Source organism: Camarhynchus parvulus, chromosome 8, assembly GCF_901933205.1.
Source record: "Camarhynchus parvulus chromosome 8, STF_HiC, whole genome shotgun sequence".
Lineage (NCBI taxonomy): Eukaryota > Metazoa > Chordata > Aves > Passeriformes > Thraupidae > Camarhynchus > Camarhynchus parvulus.
The window spans coordinates 1,084,930-1,104,665 of record NC_044578.1 but is presented as its reverse complement, the minus strand read 5'-3'; the positions used below and the strand labels follow the sequence as shown (position 1 = coordinate 1,104,665).

Here is a 19,736-nt window from a genome sequence, read left to right as displayed (position 1 = left end):
CCAGGTGCCACCCCGTGCCTGGGGACACTCCAGCAGCACCAGATTGATTTCTCCAAGCTCAGATTGAATCCAAACCCCTCTGGTTTCTCCCAGTGTCACCCCAGCCCTGTCCCCACACCACAGACTGGCGGGTCCTGGGGGCACAGCACACAAACTCTCATTTTTCTCCCCAGATCAGCACCCAAATTCTCATTTGTCTCCCCAGATCAGCCAGCTTGGCCAAGGACAAGAGGAGAAGCCCAGTGATGCCCCGTGGTGGGGTCTCAGCATGGGCTTCTCCCAGCACCTGTGGATGCAATGGTTTCACTTCTTTTAGAAACATCTACAAGGGCAGAGCCTGCAATTCCCCAGATTTTACAATCTCTTTACAATTTTACAGTCTCTGTTCATTCTGGGGGTATTGATGGCAAAAAGCAAAGTGCAAACATAACCACTCCAGATTTCAGTGTATATTGCATTTGAAAAATGGCAAGTTCACCAAGAATCCCTGGATTAAACACTGTCAGATTTGTGCTGGATCCCCAGGCAGGATCCCTGCAGCCCCACCAGGGATCTCAAACCAAACAAAAAAAAATTCCAATTTCTTCCCACATTCCTGGGAAAACAACCACCAAGAGCACGAGGCTCCTTCCCTGCTCAGAGCCCCCCTGCAGCTGGGCACAGCTGGATTCCCTCAGCCCCAGCTGAGCAATTAACAGAGTCATTAATTGTGACCAGGGCTGTGACAAACACACACAGACACGTTGCTGGTTTTTATCAACTGCCACTAGAAAAATACTCTGATTACAAAAATAATTGGCAGGCAAGCACAGGATAAGCAGCAGGTTTCTCTGTCAGGCTCATTTTTGGGGCTCTGCCAAAGAGATTTGTCAAACAACGTTGAATTTTTTATTCTCTATCAAAAGTGGGTCTATAATTTCATGTAGAAATGACAAATGTGCAACGTAAATGACAAGTGGTTCATGAATTCTGCAAATATCCTCCCAGAAATGCAGGGTTCTGGCAGATGCCTTCAGCTGCCTGCACAGGAGGACTTTTGCAGCCAGCTGAAGCCAGGATTATTTTTGAACACTTAAATTTTTGCTGTTAATACATAAAGTTTATATATCTGCACACACACACAGAGAAAGACTTTTTTATTATGTGTATATATAAAATATATACTAGATGGAAAGGCCCTCAATTATAGATGCATAACCACAAGCTAGAGCTAATTTGGCATTTTTCCTGTTTAAAAATGGATTTCTTTAATAAAAATGAGTCAAGTTCTGACTCCCTGCTCAGAACCCAGCTGGGATTGGGAGCGAGGGCAGCGTTCCTCAGCTCTGCCAGGGCACTTCCAGCCTCTCTTTCTTTTCTCATCTCTTTGAGGGTGTGTTTTACACTAACACAGGTGTTTTATTCGAGAAAAAACACAGCAGAATCCAAGCTGGAAATTCTGCTTTTCCAACTCACGGAAAGCAAGGAAAGCATCTCTGATTCCCAGCTCTATCCTTTGAAAGCCCTGGGATGAGAGGCCAGCAGGAGGAAGGCTGAGGCAGAGCTCCCTGGAGCTCCCCAGCAGCTGCTACAATCATTTTGCAAGGTAGATTTTGCTAGAAAATGCACTTTAAGCGTGCCTGTGCACAAACAGGTGCTGCCAGCACAGGCACAACCCCCCCCCCCAGAAAAACAAAAGCAAATCCATAATTTTATAAAATGTAAACCCAGTGATTCCATCAGGTCTCTACAGCTTTGCTTTACCTGCAAAGCTCAGGCAACTTTGGTCGTGCTGGAGTTGGCAAATGCCACCAGGACCCCCCGAGCAGAGACCCTGGAGCCCATTCCCTTGGCCAGGACAGACAGGGGCTGAGCCAGGAAGCTCCTCAGGGGGACAGGGGTCAGCAGGAATGCCTTGGGGAGCTCAGGGAACGCTCTGGGCGGGCTCAGGGGGTGCCCATGGGGCGCAGGTACCTGGGGGACTGGTGGTGCTTGGCCCGGCCCAGCGGGGCTGCAGGGGCTGGGCAGCAGGAGCTGCCCCTGCCCTATAACAAAATGCAGGTTTTCTTGTCCTTGAAGGGGTTCTCAGAGGCTGGAATTCCCATCAGCAGGGGATCCTTCTTGGCGTGCTCCTCACAGTACAGCATCAGGTCAGCCGAGGCCTTGGACACCTGCAGGGCGCAGGGAATCGGCACAGATGGGGTTTGCCATGGAAATGGGGCACAGGGAATCAGTACAAATGGGGTTTGCCATGGAAATGGGGCACAGGGAATCAGCAAAAATGGGGTTTGCCATGGAAATGGGGCACAGGGAATCAGTACAAATGGGGTTTGCCATGGAAATGGGGCACAGGGAATCGGCACAGATGGGGTTTGCCATGGAAATGGGGCACAGGGAATCAGTACAAATGGGGTTTGCCATGGAAATGGGGCACAGGGAATCGGCACAGATGGGGTTTGCCATGGAAATGGGGCACAGGGAATCAGTACAAATGGGGTTTGCCATGGAAATGGGGCACAGGGAATCGGTAAAAATGGGGTTTGCCATGGAAATGGGGCACAGGGAATCGGTAAAAATGGGGTTTGCCATGGAAATGGGGCACAGGGAATTGGCAAAAATGGGGTTTGCCATGGAAATGGGGCACAGGGAATCAGTACAAATGGGGGTTGCCATGGAAATGGGGCACAGGGAATCAGCAAAGATGGGGTTTGCCATGGAAATGGCACCAGAATGGGGCTCAGGGCGGGGAGGGAGCCTCATGGGGCGGGAGAGGGGCTGGACATGGACTCATCCTCCAGGACCTGCTGGTGTGATCCCCAGGGAATGAGGGAAGGATGGAGCCTGGGGCTCCCTGGGGCTGCTGTGACACCAGGCAGGGAAAGGCTCCACCTGGCTCCCACAGGACACTGCAAACAGGAGGGGCTTCACACCACCACCATCACAAACCAGCCATTTCCTAACTACAACGCTTTCTAAGTGTTGCTTCACCTATCAACTTTTACCATAGCATAAATACCTTAAAGCCAATCATCCAAAATTACCCCTCATGACTTCATCTTTCATAATTCTATTTCTCCTAAGTACCTACTCTTATTTACAAAAGCACCCTTTAGAACTTGTTTCTAGCTCCATTTCTCTGTCAACAATATCTGCCCTATCCCATTTCTAAATTAACATTTCTTATCCCAAACTTTGCATACAAATCCACACTGTGTGAACCTTCCGTCAGACTTCAAGAATTGTCTACAAATCCAGTTCCCACAGGGCTTCAAAATCATTCCAGGGGGATTTTCATCTCTCCTGGAGGGACAGGACAAGGGGGAACGGCTGCCCAATGCCAGAGGGGATATTGGGTGAGATATTAGCCACAAGAAATGGATTTATTTATTATTATTATATTTCATTATTATTTATTATTATATTTTAACTATTATCTACTATTATATTAACTATTATTTATTATTATATTTTATTATTCATTATTATTCATTATTAACTATTATTTATTATTAGATTCTATTATATTTTATTATTTATTTATTATTATATAATATTATTATTTATTAAATAAATAATATTAATTAATAATATTAATTAATATTATTTAATTAATATTAATTAATTAAATAATAATATTATTTATTATTAACTATTATTTATTATTATATCTTATTATATTTCTTATTATTTATTATTATTTATTATTATTTATTATTATATTTTAACTATTATTAACTATTATATTAGCTATTATTTATTATTACATTTTATTATTTATTATTATTTATTATTAACATTTATTATAATTATAATTTATTATTTATTATTATTTATTATTATTTATTATTAACTATTATGTATTATTATATCTTATATTTTATTATATTTTATTATATTTTATTATTTATTATTTATTATTAACTATTATTTATTATTATATTTTATAATTTATTATTTATTATTAACTATTATTATTATTTATTAATTTTATTTTATTTCTATTTATTATTATTTATTTGGAATTCTTGAGCTTCGAGAGCAGCAAACACTGAGCTGTGGGTGCACAAAGACACCAAACCCGCACAGACACTCTGCAAAGTCCCTGTCCTACAGCCAGGAGGGGAAGCCAAGGAGGAGGAGGAGGAGGAGGAGGAGGGGGAATGCCTCTGTGCTCACCTTTATCCTCTCGATGGAGGCCTCTATCCGGAGCTGCTGCACGGTCCTGCGGGCCTGGGCGATGTTGTTGCTCGTGGTGGCTGTTTTGCCTGACATTTTCAGTGGGGCAGGGAAGCTCTGCTTGGAAACACAGGGGGTTGTTATTGCAGAAGGCAGCACAGCGCCCTGAGCTGCTGCTACACACAGGCATCCACTACACACGCCGCAAAAAGGGATTTTTAAACGTTATTATTGTGGCATCCAACAGGTGGAATCAGCTAAAAAACATCTCTGGAGGTAAAACACGCTCCAGAGAAAGGCATGGAGCTGCTGTGCCGTCAGGTTAGGCCCTTTCTGACCCAGAGATGGGGCAACTGAGAGGTGTTGTAAAAACCTTTATTCCATTTCCAGTCTCATGAGAAGGCTGAGACGACACAGATGTTACAATTCACAAAACCAGAAGCTGACTGTTTTAGATGTTTGAGAATTGTCTACAAATTCATTCCCCACACTGTGCAGGTTTCTGAGGCTGTGGCACAGCTTGGGCCACTGGATCTCCCCTGTGCAGCTTCCCCTGGGGTTCCAGGGATCCCAGAGGGCTCTGGAAAGCCACAACATCCCTGGGAGCTGCCCCAGGGGAGGGGACAAGCTCCTGCAGAGTGAAGGGAGTGAGCCAGGGTGGAACCACAGCATAGTGGGCTTGGAATATCAGACCATCCAGTCCAACCATCCCCAGCACTGCCAAGGCCACCCCTGCTCTGTGTCCCCAAGTGCCACATCCACAGGGATTGAAATCCCTCCAGGGATGGGGACTCAGCTGTGCCAGGGCTGGAGAACCTTTCTGGGCATAAATGCCACCCCTGGCACAGGCTGAGCCCAGCGCCCCTGGCTGGCTCTCTACCTTAGTCCTGAGCATCCCAGGCCTGGCTGGACACTGGGAGCAGCCTGGGACAGTGGGAGGTGTCCCTGCCATGGCAGGGGTGGCACTGGGTGGGCTTTGAGTCCTCTCCCAACCCAAACCAGTCTGGGATTCCAAATTGTTCAGGCCTGCAGGAATCTTCAGCCCAGCCCTGCCCATGTCCTTGTCCTGTATCCCGGCAGGCTCCAGCAGGGCCCTGCTGGCTTTGCCCAGCTCCAGGAGATGAGAGGAGCTGTGTTTGAGCCCCTCCTGTGTCACCCCCCCGTGTGTCACCCCCTGTGTGTGCTCCCAGGCAGCTCGGTGCCCTTTCCAGCAGCCCCTGCAGGCTCAGGTTTCCCTCTCCCAGCCTGGCAGCAGGGCAGCTCTCCAGTGCCAGCCCAGCAGGCTGGGACACGGCATTTTCCTGCTCCCAGGCCCTGTTGGCAGGGGACGCTCCTTGGAAAAGCTGAGGGCAGGAAATGCTGGGGGAGGGACGGTCGCTCCTCAGATTGGGCGCCACTGAAAACTCGTTTCCTGCAGTAAAAGAGATCCCCCTGCAGATCCACGGTGCTCCCAGCCCCAATGTCCCCCTGGCCTTGGGCACTGCCAGGGATCCAGGGTCTGGGAATTCCATCCCAGCCCCTGCCCAGGAACAATTCCCAATTCCCAATCTCCCATCCATCCCTGCCCTCTGGAAGTCATTCCCTGTGTCCTGTCCCTCCATCCCGTGTCCCCAGTCCCTCTGCAGCTCTCCTGGAGCCCCTTTAGATGAAAAATGAATTTTCCCAGCAGGAAACTCCAACTGGAGCTGCTGATTCAACAGGGGCTCTGCCCATGGAGCCCCCAAGATCCTCTCTGGGATAACACAGAGCTGTTTCACACGGACACAAAGCACAAACCCACCACAAACGGAGCCCAATCTCCCAGTCCAGCCCCTGCAGTGTGAAAAACCCAACACAGCAATGTGTTTTTATCCAGTAACAAATGCAGCTCTGAGAGGGCAGTTCAGGAGCTGCTGATTCCTCTAACTCGAGTACATATTTTTTAAGGTTAAAAAAGTTGCAGAATTAAAAGATAAACGATTATCCTCTCATTTAACTGGGGAAAGGCCACACTCAGCTTTCCCTCCCCAGCCCCAAACCCCCTTTTGCCACTGGAGCTGTTGGAGTCTCTGGATCCCCTCCCACCCTACATGGACTGACCTCCTTAGGAAAGCTCCAGTGCTTATTTTCCCAGCTGCTGAGCTTTGTTAATAAATGAGATGTTTGGAAAAAACAAACCAAACCAAAACAAGCCAAACCGTAAGATTTGAAAATTAAATTGCTGCGTTTGCCCATCTCCAAACAAGCACGAGCTTTAATAGCCCTCCTAAGATTACTAAATCTCTTCTGCAGGGAGATTTACAGCAACTAGGTCAGCTCCCCATAAATCTGTTTTCCTCCCCAGCTCCTGGCAATGGATCCGAGCTGCTGCAGCCATGGGATTTCTCCCAGGGCACCCCGCACTTCCCAGAACTCCCCAGATTTAACTGCAGGTGCCAGAATTCTGCAGAACGTGGGGGTTCAGAGCCCTGGGCAGGGTTTGCTGGGCCAGGAGGATCTGCCAGGAGAAGAAGTTGCTCCCTGAGGAAACAATCCCTCATTTGGACAGGGCACAGCTCTGATTTCTAGGAAATGATCCCTGGTGCTCAGCAGGCAGCCCTGGAGCCTCCCCCACCCCAACACCTTCCCTTGGGATCTCTGGTGTGCCCCAGCACTCCCAGTCCCAGCTCCTCCTCCTATGCTACATGCACCAAAAATGAATTTTCAACAAGTTTTTCTGTTCACCACCAATACCAAAAGGTGGCTGGTGATCCAGGCCAGGCTGGACACTGGGGCTTGGAGCCTCCTGGGACACTGGGAGCTGTGCCTGTCCTGGCAGGGGTGGCACTGGGTGGGATTTCAGGTCCTTTGCAGCCCAAAGCATTGCAGGATTCCCTGCTGTGACCTCACGCTGCTCCGGGCAGGAGGGGGTTCCCTGTGGGGACACCGGTGACAAACTCGGTCCCCTGGCTGTGACACAGCTGAGCAGGACCCGGGCTGGTGGTGACAGAGATTCCCAAAGCCCAGAGCAGCTGCAGGCACGGCTGCAACTCTCCCTTGGGTCTGACTCAGAGCCTAAAAGCAGACAAAGGATCAGACCCAGAGCAGCCTCCCTGGCACCACCCTGCCATGGCAGGGCCACCTCCCGCTGTCCCAGGGCTCCAAACCCACCCAGCCTGGCCTTGGGCACTGCCAGGGATGCAGGGACAGCCACAGCTGCTCTGGCACCTGTGCCAGGCCTGCCCACCCTGCCAGGGAAGGATTGATTTCTCATTTACCCACTGCAAACTGCACAGATGGATTCCCACCAGCTGCACCCTGCCAAGGCAAGACAAAAGCACAGGAAACTTCCAGTGCACTTCCAGCAGCCACACACCTGCACTTTTTCCTGTCTCAAAACACCTGCAGACAGGTGGAGCTGCCTCTCTTGCAGAGAAAAGCCCTGTTTTTCCAGGCCTTGCCCCATTTCTTTCCCCAGGCTTTGGGTAATGAGGTTGCCATGCAGCAGATCCCCAGATCCGCCTGGGCTGGCTGCCAGAGCCCAGCTCCAGTGGATAATTAAACTCTGGACTGTCTTATTTACTCTCTTAGATCCAGGACTTGTGAGGCACCTGCTGAGTGCAAGGTAATTAAATCAGCCCTGCTAAAGCAGGCCTGGGGATCTGCTGGAAATCCCAGCAGCTCTGCCTGGAACACAGCTCCCAGTTTGCTCCAGTTACGCCAAGCCAGTTCCTACTGGAGCAGCAGAGCCTGGCTGGCAGCAGGATAAAGCTTCAAAGGTGTCTTGTAACTGCTTCTTTGAAATAAAGCAGATTTTGAGGTGAATAACTCAGATTTTGGATCAACAGAGCAGGTTGGGCAAAACACAAACCAACACCAGTGACAACATCAGCACCTCCAAGTGTAACACCCTGACAGCCCCTGGCTTGTTTTCCAGCCCCTGGTTTTCCTGCCCTGGTTTTCCAGCCCCTTGTTTGTTTTCCAGCCCCTGGTTTGTTTTCCAGGGCTGCCAGCAGGGATCTAAAGTTACAGCTGACCTGCAAATGCAGGTTCCAAAGGGCTCTCCCTTTCCAGAGCCACTGGAGCCCTGCTGGGCAGGGTGGGAAGGGGGATGGATGTGCCAAACTCGCCAAGGAAAGGGCAGGAAAAGGACATGGGGTGTTCCCAATGTCCCCACTGACCCTGCTGCCCTGTGGGGGGGCCCTGCAGGCCCATGGGGTGGGAGGGAGCCCCAGGAATCTCAGCTGCTGCTGCAGGGAATCCATGCTGGAGCAGCTCCAGCCCAGAAATGTTTGGATGCTGCTGCCTGATAAACCAGAAACAATCCTCCACCCTGGGAATGATCCCACTTCTCTAAAATACACGGGAATAGGGGGAAAAGAGGGAAACAAGCAGCTGGACAAGCTCAGAGCTGCTGCTCCCAGCTCATTCCCAGCCCTGAGCTCGAGTTAGTTGCAGTAATTCCACCACGAGTGCTGCAGGTTTCCAAGTGACACCATTCCCAGTCCTGCAATCTCCCTGCTGTTTGCTGGGACACTTTGAAGCTGGGTCTGGTTTGTCACCACCACTGACACAGGCTCTGGCTGCTGCCATTCTGCTCCCTCCTTCCTCCCTGGCATGCTTTCATCCCACTGCCTTCAGCTGGCACCCTGCAAACAATTTGGGAACAACACCAGCAAACCCCAAATCCAGCTGCCTCCTCTGAGCAACTCACACTCCCCAGAGCTCACAGGAATAAAAAGAATAAAATTTTGCTTCTGAAGATGCAGGGATTTGTCGGGCAGGAAGGTGTTGGGAGGAGGAAGAGGAAGAGGGGTGCAGGGAGTGGCACCAAGCTGAGGGAAATCCTTATGGAGAACAGGGAGAAGGAGCCCCAGCGGCCCCTGGAGCGGTGGCAGGAGCAGGGGGTGATGGCAGAGACTGGGCTGGCCCCCGTGGCCACTCCAGGAGCAGGGCAGGAGCAGGCTGAGGCTCCCTTGGTCTCGGGGTGCTCTGCACTGATCCCTTCCCAGGAGCCCTGCAGGGGCTGGGGCCGGTCAGGACTTGAACGCTGGGGGTTGGTTTTCCTACAGGGCACCCTTGGGAGCTCAGGGTTTGTCAGGACTTGCAGAACCTGAAAATGCTCCCAGTCCAAGCCAGGAGGCCACTGCTGGCACTGAAGGTGGGGGCAGGGATAAACAGCTCAGTTCTGAGCAGGCATTGGAGCACAACCGGCCACAGCAACCGCTGAAACAATGCCACAGGAGCAGCACCAACTCTCTGGAATTGGGACATTCCCCAGTTTTGATCTCTGATTTTTCAGGCCTCCAGCGTAAGAATGTGCTGGAGGAATCTCAGTGTGCCTGGCTCTATTTCCAGCCCAAGTGCTGCAGAGGATTTGGAGGCGCAGTGAGAGCTGAGGTGTCCCCCTGGTCCTGCACACCCTGGAGCACAGCAGCACCTGGAACAAGGAGACCTAGCAAGGCTGGGACCGGCACAGAGCCCCTGCCAGCCCAGCAGGAGGGAGAAGGGAGCACCCAAGGGATGCCCCTGCCCACCTGAAACCCAAATGGCCCTCGGCACTGCTGAATGTCCCCAGCAAGGAGGTGCCTTGCCCTGGCAGGCCCAAGGACCTTGCAAAGGATTTGGGAAGCCTGGATGATTATTCAGGGTGGGAAAAGAGTGGAAGGGCTGTGTGGAGGGGAGCACCCTGAGCTGTGTGCCTGCAGCACCTCTGGGAAGGCTGGGCTGCCCTCCCACCCCAAAGCAAACCCTGCAGGACCGGCTGGCACCTTCACTGGGAGCACTGGGAGCACTGGGAGCAGGCAGGCACGTCCCACTGCTCCTGCTGGGGAGGAAGGGAAGGAAGGGAGCAGGAATTCCAGCCCAACAGCCCATCCCTGCCCCGGCCATGCTGCCTGCCTGCTTCTTCCTGCCAGCAGCCCAGGGGAAAGCCCAGGGCTCTGCCGGCCCAGAGCGGGGCCGTGCTGACACCCAGTGGAAGCTCCGGAGCTGGGACCTCCTCCTTGTGCCAGAGAGAATGGAAATGGACCTGGGCAGCAGGAAAACGGGACACCGAGGGTGGAGCAAAGCAGGGATTCGAGATGCTTTTGGGTCAGTTCTCTCTTGATGGTGCTTTTGTCCCATCCCTAGAAGGGTCCAAGGCCAGCATGGAGCAGCCTGGGACAGCGGGAGGTGGCCCTGCCCACAGCAGGGGTGGCACTGGGTGGGCTTTGAGGGCCCTCCCATCCCAAATTCTGGAATTTCACAACCCTTATTCCCCTCACAAGGAGCAGAGAGACAAGTGGCACAATATTTCACAGATTTCTGGGAGTACTGGGTGGGCTTTGAGGGCCCTCCCAAGCCGAATTCTGGAATTTCATGACCCTTATTCCCCACACAAGGAGCAGCGAGACAAGTGGCACAATATTTGACAGATTTCTGGGAGCACCCCGAGCCACTCCTGCCCTTTTCAGACTGAACACAACACCCACAGTGCAAACTTCCCAGGAAAAATGGCAAACAGGGGTCACCAATGACCTCCCTGCTCCCATCAAGGAGAAGGAGAAAGATTTTTCCACACCTGCCCCAAACCAAGCTGTGAGTAGCAGCTCCCTGGTTGAGCAGGTGAGAAGGGCTGGATTTTTAAGGAAGACTAGATTTTTAAGCAGGACTGGATTTTAAACAGGACTGGATTTTTAAAGAGCTCTCAGGCAAGATTCACAGTCATGGCACAAATATTTTATATGAGCTTTACACAAGAAAAAGTTTAGGTTTGATGAAAGGAAGCAAGATCCTCCCCAGACAAGATCCTGCCCCAGGGCTCACCCTCTGGAGAAGGAAAGCTGGAGCATCTGGCAGCTGCAGGACTTGCAGTGGTTTTGGGGAGGATGGGGCTGCTCTGGGGTGCACTGCAGCTGAAGGGCTTGGGGGAGCTCAGGCAGCTCAGATTTCAAAGCCAATTTTGCAGCAGAAAAGGTCCAGCAAGGCCCTGCTCTGCTGCCATCCCCCTCCTGGAGAAGGTGCAGCAGCCAGGGCTGGATGAGAATTGGGAATTGTGGCAGATCCACCTGGTTTGCACAGGGTGCTTGTCAGTGCAAACACAGAATAAAAGGCCCTTAAAGCACAGAACATCCATTTGTGACGTTTCCTCCTTCAGAGAATTTACACTTGAGAGTATTGAGAGATTCTACACTAGAGATCTTTCTTTTTTTCATTATAAATAACACTGCCAGTGTCTTAATTGGGGATTAAAACCCCTAATGATGTGAAATGAAAGGAAACAGACAACTCCCAAGATCTTCAATTGGACTTGGTGTTCTGGGTGTTTAATTAAGGCTGTGCTCCTCCATAACCTCCCCTTCCTAAGTTATTCCAGCACCATCCTGCTGATCAAACCAGGCTGCAGCTCCCTTTGATTTTCAAAGGCAGCCCCCACTGTGGGATTCTGTCAAACCCAAAGCACATTCTGGGAGAGGAGCAGTGGAAAAACCTGCTTTTGCTTTCCCCTGCATTTCTCCTGACTTCACTTCTTGTACCTTTAGCACACACGAAAAGCGACTTTTAGATCAAGGTTACTTTGAAAAACATCTGAGCAGTGTTATTTTAGAGAGACTGGAAAAGGCAATGAACTGCAGGGCAGCCTCTCCACAGAAGGTCCCTGCTCCTCCCCACAGGGAAAGAAGGAAAAACTCCAAAGAGACATTTGCAAAGAGACTTTCAGCTGCATGAAAATCAGGCTGCAAAGCAGGAGAGGGCTGTGCTGGCAGCTCCAGCCTGGCCCCAGGTTCTGTGACCTTCAGCAGATTCTTTGTCTGGCACAGATAAAGCCTGGGATGCTCTGGGGAGAACTCCATGGGGCTCAGCTCCAGGAACTGGGAAGGTGGGAAGGATTTCACCACCTCCTTGGCTGCAGGAATTTATCCAGGTGCCTATTTTTAAGGATGGGGGGAATATAGAATAATTTGCATTTTTTGATGGTCAAAAAAAAACCAAACACTGTAGCACAGCAAAAACAGAAATGGTGAAGATTTGCAGGCTGGCAAAAATTATCCCTAATCAGGGGAATAAACAAGGAAAAGCTTAATTTCTGTGGGAAAAGCAGGTTTTTCTGCCCCTGAATTCAACCCAAAAGCAGTCAGGCAGTTAAAATAATGAGGTGAAAAGTGTCAGCAGTCCTGCCAAGGACTTTATATTTGTTCTGCTCCAGAATAAAATTAAATCACCAGGGTTTGGGACCTGTCATGCTGCTTTGTATTTTGCATGAAATAAAAGAACCAGAGTGGACTGGAAACTCACCTACATAGGCAGACTTGCTCCCTGTCCAGCTTGCCTTGATTTTATCGGTGTAATGATCCTGAAATAAGAATAAAATAAAAGTTATAAGGATTTCACTGTTCAATGAAGCCAAAGCTGGGGGGGGTTGGCACTTGTGGCTTAAGGCTAATCACAAAAACAATAATTTGAGATTGGAAAATCCACCTCAAACTTGGAGCAGCCTGGGATGGTGGAAGGTGTCCCTGGCCAAGGCAGGGGGTGGGACTGGAGGGGATTTAAGGTCCCTTCCAACCATTCCAGGATTCCTTTGACGCTGGAGATTCGGAGCTGTCAGCCTGCAGTGATGTGTCCTCACAGCTGGGTGTAAATCACTGCCCAGACAAACCTGAGAGCCCACATTCCCTGTGGAGGCCTTGCACACCCAGAGAGAAACCTGGAATTCTATCAGCCCTCACATCCTGGAGCCCCTTCAGGCCCTGCCAGGGGCTCTGAGCTCTGCCTGGATCCTCCTCCTCTCCAGGTGAGCACCCCCAGCCCCCTGAGGGTGATGGGACCCATCAGGTGATGGGAATTGTGTGAGAGCTGGAGCAGGGAGGGATTTACAAGTCAAATCACCCCTCCCTTCACTCTGCTGGCCGTGCTGTGCTGCTGCTCAATCCCTGCAGTGCCAGCCAGCTGTGTGCCAGCTTCCAGCAGCTCCCAATCCACCAGGGGCTGGCAATGCCCGTGGGACCCTCCCCGGGATGCCCAGTGCAGGTGGAACTGGGAGCAGGGGCACTTCCTGAGCTGGCACAGCCAGGGCACGGCCAGATCTGGGATTTCAGCCTCTGGGATGGATCCAGCCTGCACTGCCAGGGCTGCTCTGTGCCCACCACAGGCATCCCCTGCCCTCATTGCCAGGGAAGGGGGAGGCAAAAACCCACCTGAAATTCCCCAGGGCCGCCCCTGAGCGAGGCAGGCAGCTGTGGTAATTGACTTTGGGGAATTCTGGGAGGAATTACAGACGGGACTTTTGAATTGGTTTTGATGATGTGGTTTGTTTTTCTTGTGTTCTGCATAGGCAGGAAGGGAGAATTTGGCTCTTATCATTACAACATGGTTTAGAAGGTCTCAAGACCCTTAGCTGTAAGACTTTTTAAGGAGTTATTGACTAATAAAACACTGTCAACAAGGATATTTCTGGTTTTGACTCAATTTTTAAATATTTCATTTTATGGACTCATGCTACAGTGTAAGCTCTTTTAGCCAATCATGTTATGACACACAAACCTACAGTGCTGCATTCTAAACTCTTTGTTTACTTCTGTAATAACTTTTATTTTTCCCATATTTTAAACTCTAAACTTTCCTGTATTTAGCTTAACGTGTCTCTGCTTTACTATAAATCCACATTCTCACTTCTGGCACCTCAGTTTGGGAGCCTTTCCCGAGGTCTCAGATCAAATCACAGGTTTAATTCTAAGCTAAAGCTTACAAGCCCAAAGTTCTGAGAATTCCCTGCATTTCAGATTCCAGCAGGCAGCACGGGCAGTATTCCCATTATAATCACACCCCACTTGCCGTGCTGGATACGGGATCACACTTTTAACAAGTGCTGATCAAATCACTGTGTGGAGGAGGAAAATAAATTGTGTTAGGGACAGTCTGCCTTGCCACAGTCCTTGTCCCTGTGCCAGGCTTGTCCTGTCCACATCCAGCAAGGAAACCAAAATAAATAAATGTGACACGTAACCTCCTCCAGGGACGTGTGACTGCTGCACAAAATCAAAGCTGGAATGGAAAAGCAGCTCCTCTGCTTATCTGTGCAACATCCCAACCTGCTCACACCCCCTGCACGCTGCCAGGGAAAAATAAGAAGAGTTTTTAAACTGGCTTGTGCATACAGAGGGGGATGCAGACACAGCCACAAGAACCAGGAATGGTTTGGGCTGGGAGAGAGCTTCAGGGATGAGCCAGCCCAAGCCCATCTCTAATTCGCCTGAGCAGTGATTCCAGCTCCTGGGGCTGCCTTCCAGCCCAGAGCCACACTGCAACTCCTGCCTAATCAAAGCTCCTATCAAGCCACTCATACAAACCCACAAAGCCAGCATTGCTGGCATAGTTTGAGGCTGGAGTAATGCACCCCCTGCAAAAGCCTCCACTCAGAGGCCAGGCCCTGCTGGGGAAGGAATAAATCAGGGAAGGGCACGTGGGTGAGGAAATTCCACAGCTGGATGGGTCCCAGTCCCTCTGGCCAAGGCTGGCAGCACCAGCCAGCTCCTCCTGCTCTGCAGGAGTTCCAGCTCCAGCTGGAGCATCCCTGCTCTGCAGGAGGAATCCCTTGCAAGGTCTACAGCAACATGAACCAGATTCAGCTGGGAAAGGGATGGTCCCTGTCCCACAGAAGTCAGGGACACTTTCTGCTTATCCCAGCTCCAAGCTCAGAGCAGAAACCCTGACCTTGGGAGGGGGCTTGAAGCTACAAACAGAGCTGAAAATGTCATTTGGGATCTGCTCAAAATTATTCACAGCAACCACAGAATGACAGACTGGTTTGGGTGGGGAGGGAGCTCAAAGCTCACCTCATCCCAAGCCCCTTCCATGGCAGGGACACCTCCCACTGTCCCAAGTGCTCCCAGCCCCAGTGTCCAGCCTGGCCTTGGGCACTGCCAGGGATCCAGGGGCAGCCACAGCTGCTCTGGGCACCCTCACAGGGAGGAATTTATCCCAATATCTCATCCAAAGCTGCCCTATTTTTCCCTTTCTGTGGTAACCACCAGTCCCCGATGTTTCCCTGGTTCAGGCAGCAAGGGCTGGGCCCCAGGACATCCCCTTGGCATTCTGCTGGAAACCGGGAGGGAGAAATTTCCCTCCCCAGCTTACAGCACCAAGAAACCTCCTGGTTATGTGCTCTGGGGGGGTTGGGCACAAGGAAAACCCTCCTTGAGATGGAAACACCAGACAAAACCTCCCCTGTGAGCTCCCAGTGGCTCTGCACAGGGAATGGCTCTGGAGAGCAAAGGGTGACGGCACAGAGCAGCTGGATCAGGGCAGCAGCCTGGGAATGCAGGCTGGGAATGCAGGCTGGGAATGCAGGCTGCTCCCTTCCCAGCAGGACTGAGAGGGGCTTTTCCACCTCCAAACACCCGAGAGCCAGGCTGGAGAACAGCCCCTGCACAGAGCAGGGCTCCTCAGAGCAGGGCAGGAAGGACAGGATCACACATCCACAGCAAAGCTGCCAAAAACTCACCTGTCCCTGCACAGCAGGACTGGAAATCCATGGGAGAAGGGATGGGAAGACAAAGGGGGTAAACAAAGGGGAAGCAAGGCTGGCTCAGCCTGAGCTGAGCCCAGTGTTTAAACAAGGAGCTGATCCCAGCAGCCTCAGCTGCTGCAGCACAAATAACCCTCACAACACACTTTCTTCCCTTTCCCTCCTCCCCCTGGAACTCCAGCACATGCCAAGACGCTGATACGGACACAGGAAGCTGAATATAAACACATTGCCTGTTTTACCAAATATTCAAAAGGAACACAACTAAAAATACTCAGCTGCTGGTGTCCAGGAACATCCCAAAGCTGAGATCCAGGCCCAGCCACGCTGCCTGGGGCTCCCAGGGAGCTGGGATTTGGGGCACACTGAACCCCAGGCCCCAGCTTGCAGAGAATCCCAAATGGTTGGGGTAGGAAGGGACCTTAAAGATCTTGTTCTGTTCCCCTGCCATGGCAGGGACACCTCCCACTGTCCCAGGTGCTCCAAGCACTGTCCAGCCTGGCCTTGGGCACTGCCAGGGATCCAGGGGCAGCCCCAGCTGTGCCAGGGCCTGCCCACCCTGCCAGGGAACAATTCCCAATTCCCAATCTCCCATCCAGCCCTGCCCTCTGGCAGTGGGAGCCATGCCCTGTGTCCTGTCCCTCCATCCCTGTCCAAAGCCTCTCTCCATCCTTCCTGTAGCTCCTCCAGGCCACACTGAGGCCACCCCAAAGCTTCTCCTCTCCAGGTGAACACTCCCAGCTCTCCCTGCTCCATCCCTGGGACCATCCTGGTGCCTCCTCTGGATTCCCTCCAGCAGCTCCAGGTCTCTCCTCTCCTGGGGGCCCTGGAGGCAGCTCTGCAGGGTGTCACCACAAGAGCAGGAGTGGATCCTCTCCTCCCCAGGGACACCTGGCTGGAAGGGGCTCAGCAGCTCCCCAGTCAGCAATGCTGGGTCCCCAGAGCCACATGGCTTCCCAGGGGCTGGATGGACCCCCACCACACCCCACCTCCCGTGGGTACCCCCACTGCTGCCCCCACCCTCCTGCTTCTACCTGCCTCCCTAAAATCCCTTGGGGAATCCCAGCACACCCCAGTCACCCTGAGCACTTCTGTCATGGCCTCTGCTCTTTCTCATCAGTCCTTGCAAAACACAGAATGGCAACTTTCTGCTTTTTTTTCAACTTTCTTTCTTTTTTTCATGTCACCAGCGCTGTCTCACCCTTCCAAACTCCCCCCAGGTGACTCCTGAGAGCAGAAATGATGTGGGACCAAGAGCTCCCAACACTGAGTGCAGGGGGAGCTCTGAGGTTTGGAAAAACAAGCCCCAACTGTGCAATAGTGCAAAATTCACCAAACAGCTGCACAACTCCAGCAGAGCAGCAATCCTAAGAGTCACCACACATCTGCAGCTCCCATTTCCCAAGAAAAACTGAGTCCACGATGACTTTCAGGAACTGGGGGTGTTCCATCCCAGTTAATGGAGTTTCACTCCAAGTCCTGCCCTGCCCAGGGGTATTTCTGTGCCAGGACACAGCAGCTTTCCCCCTTTCCCAGCGTTTGTGTAAGCACAGATGGAGTTGCAGCAACTCAATCCTCCCAGGAATCGTGCTCTGTGCCTCGGCCAGGGCCGTGCTGTGCTTCCCCTGATAACTGCAAACCTTTGGAAACGCTTCCCTCCGCCCCTGCAGTGATCTCTGCTCCGGCAAAGGGGACAAAGGCAAAGGCTGAGCGCTCGTGGGGCTGAGCACGGAGCTCTGCAGCAGCGACGTGGATCTGCTTTCACAACACAGCACGGCCACAGAGGGACACACGGGGGTCTGGGGAGCTGTGGCCAGGGAAGCAGCACCTTCCCAGCCCACAGAATGCCGTGTTCAGCTCCTCCCAGCAGCTCTTGCAGGGACGCTGGAGCCACAGAAAAAGGAGGGAGAGGGATTTTTTAAACGGGCCTGGAGGGACAGCACACAGGGAATGGCTCCCACTGCCAGAGGGCAGGGATGGATGGGAGATTGGGAATTGGGAATTGTTCCCTGGCAGGGTGGGCAGGGGCTGGGCTGGAATTCCCAGAGCAGCTGGGGCTGCCCCTGGATCCCTGGCAGTGCCCAAGGCCAGGCTGGACACTGGGGCTGGGAGCACCTGGGACAGTGGGAGGTGTCCCTGCCATGGCAGGGGTGGCACTGGGTGGGATTGGAGGTCCCTTCCAACCCAAACCATTTGGGATTCCATAATTCTACTGTGTCACCCCAGGCCCTGCTACAGAGAGCTCCAAATGAATCTGGTTGAAATATTCCGAGTCTTTTTAGCAACAGAACCTATAACCTTAAGAACTTTCAGTCCTTAAAAAAGTTATCAGATTATATTTGAAATAAAAAAAAAACATCTAAAACCTACAGCACAACTCAAAAATTTGATTTAACACCAGCAAGACATGAGAGATCAGTTGTTCTGCTGCCTGGGAGCCCCAGAAACTCCTGCAGGGCAAGAGGAGAATTTCATCTTTCAAGGAAAAATCCCCCAGCAGCTGGGTGATTATGGAGTGAGCTCGCCCTCAGCACCAGAGCATCACTGTTCCTCTCTGGAACAGATTGCTCCTTGATCAGAGAGATCCCAGATGCTGTGGTGCATCCCAGCCAGGATGGAATACGGGACTGAGGAGTCATTAACTCCACACTAATCCCTCAAGCTCATTTAGTGGCACCGAGCAGCACAAAATCCTGCCAGTGTCCACGACCCACCCTGTACTCCCAGAACTGTGCCAATTCAGAATTTCTGAACCAATTCACACCCCAGACCAACACACACAAATAAAAGTGTCCCTGATCCTGGGGGTTCCGAGCCAATTAAAACCCCAGATAATTGCCTGGCAAACTGCTGGGAATTCCACTTGATGTGCCACACTAATTAAGTCGCAGAATCACGGAATATCCTGAGCTGGAAGGGACCCACGAGGACCATCAGGTCCAGCTCCTGGCCCTGCACAGAACAACCCCAAAATGTCACAGTGAGCCCTGGCATTCCCAGGGGATCTGGGCAGTGCCCACCACCCCCTGCGGGAAGAACCTTTCCCAAAATCCAACCTAAACCCCTCCTGACACAGCCCCAGCTCCCTCCTAAAGACACCAGGCTAAAACCACAATATACACTCAAAACCCTCTTCCCCCCCCAACTCCCAAAAAAGTAAAGAATTCAAGCTTGCAATAGAGAATCTCAATTTTAAAGTTACTAAAGGAACTAAAAACTTCCAGGAGTTGGGCTCGATGATCCGTGTGCGTCCCTTCCAGCTCAGGATGTTCTGCAATTCCATGATTTCGAGCAAACCTATTACTGCAACAGGGCGTGCAATCTCAGTATCAACACGAAACCTCCTGGAATAATGACGCTTCCCACTAATTAACCTCCTTCCCACACTCAGCCCACAACTCCCCGCACGTGGGAAACTTCCTCCGTCAGGCACAGCTCCGTGATTCCAAGGAAAGCCCATGGCCTGACGGCCGGGAATGCTAAAACTGGGGAAATTCAAAGGATTTGGCTGAAAGCTGGGGTGGCCCCCTTGGAGCTGGAGCCGCCAGCTCTGAGTGTCCATCGGTGCCACGGGGAAGGTCTGGAGGGAAGGAGGCGGGAAGGAGAAGGACAGGAAGAAAAAAATTTGCCTATTTTAGGATTATTTTTGCCTAATTAAGCACATAGTTTCTTACACAATTAAGCAGATATTCCCTCATTCCCGGGCCACTTGTTGAACCACACCACACCGGCGCACTGCCTCCCGCCGGGAACCCCCCTGAGCACAACCAAAAATCGGTGAAAAAAACCCCACAAAAAACTCCAGACCCACCCCAAAAACCGCCAGGCACCGCTCGGGCCCGGCCCGCCCCGCCAGGCCCGGCGGCCGCAGGGCCGGGCCGGCGCTTCCCGCTGCCCCCGCGGCGCCGGGCGGGCTGTGCCGGGCGGCGGAGCTCGCTGTTCCCGGTGGGAACCCCCCTGTCCCGCGATCCCGCGATCCCGGTACTCACCGAGCGCCGCTCCCGGTGTCTCCACGGGCGACCGGAGCGGGAGCGGAGGCCACGCCCACCGAGCCAAGCCCCGCCTCTATCCCCATCGGCCCCGCCCATCCCCGCGTGGCCCCGCCCCGCCCCGA

At 52.1% G+C, this 19,736-nt stretch overlaps 1 protein-coding gene across 2 annotated transcripts; it reads right to left on the bottom strand.

Moving 5' to 3' along the window:
- Positions 1-1,119: 1,119 nt before the first annotated feature.
- Positions 1,120-19,686, bottom strand: GNG12 (G protein subunit gamma 12). 2 transcript variants are annotated; one of them, XM_030953376.1, is made up of 4 exons: positions 19,612-19,686; positions 12,391-12,448; positions 4,156-4,272; positions 1,120-2,150 (listed from the first exon to the last, which is right to left on the bottom strand). In XM_030953376.1, the coding sequence occupies exons 3-4, from the start codon at positions 4,249-4,251 to the stop codon at positions 2,025-2,027; spliced, it is 222 nt and encodes a 73-aa protein (XP_030809236.1). In that variant the 5' UTR covers positions 4,252-4,272; positions 12,391-12,448; positions 19,612-19,686; the 3' UTR covers positions 1,120-2,024. The 2 variants fall into 2 exon arrangements, with proteins under 2 accessions (XP_030809236.1, XP_030809237.1); XM_030953377.1 differs by having other exon boundaries at positions 4,156-4,275; positions 19,612-19,679.
- Between the last annotated feature and the right edge of the window lie 50 nt (positions 19,687-19,736).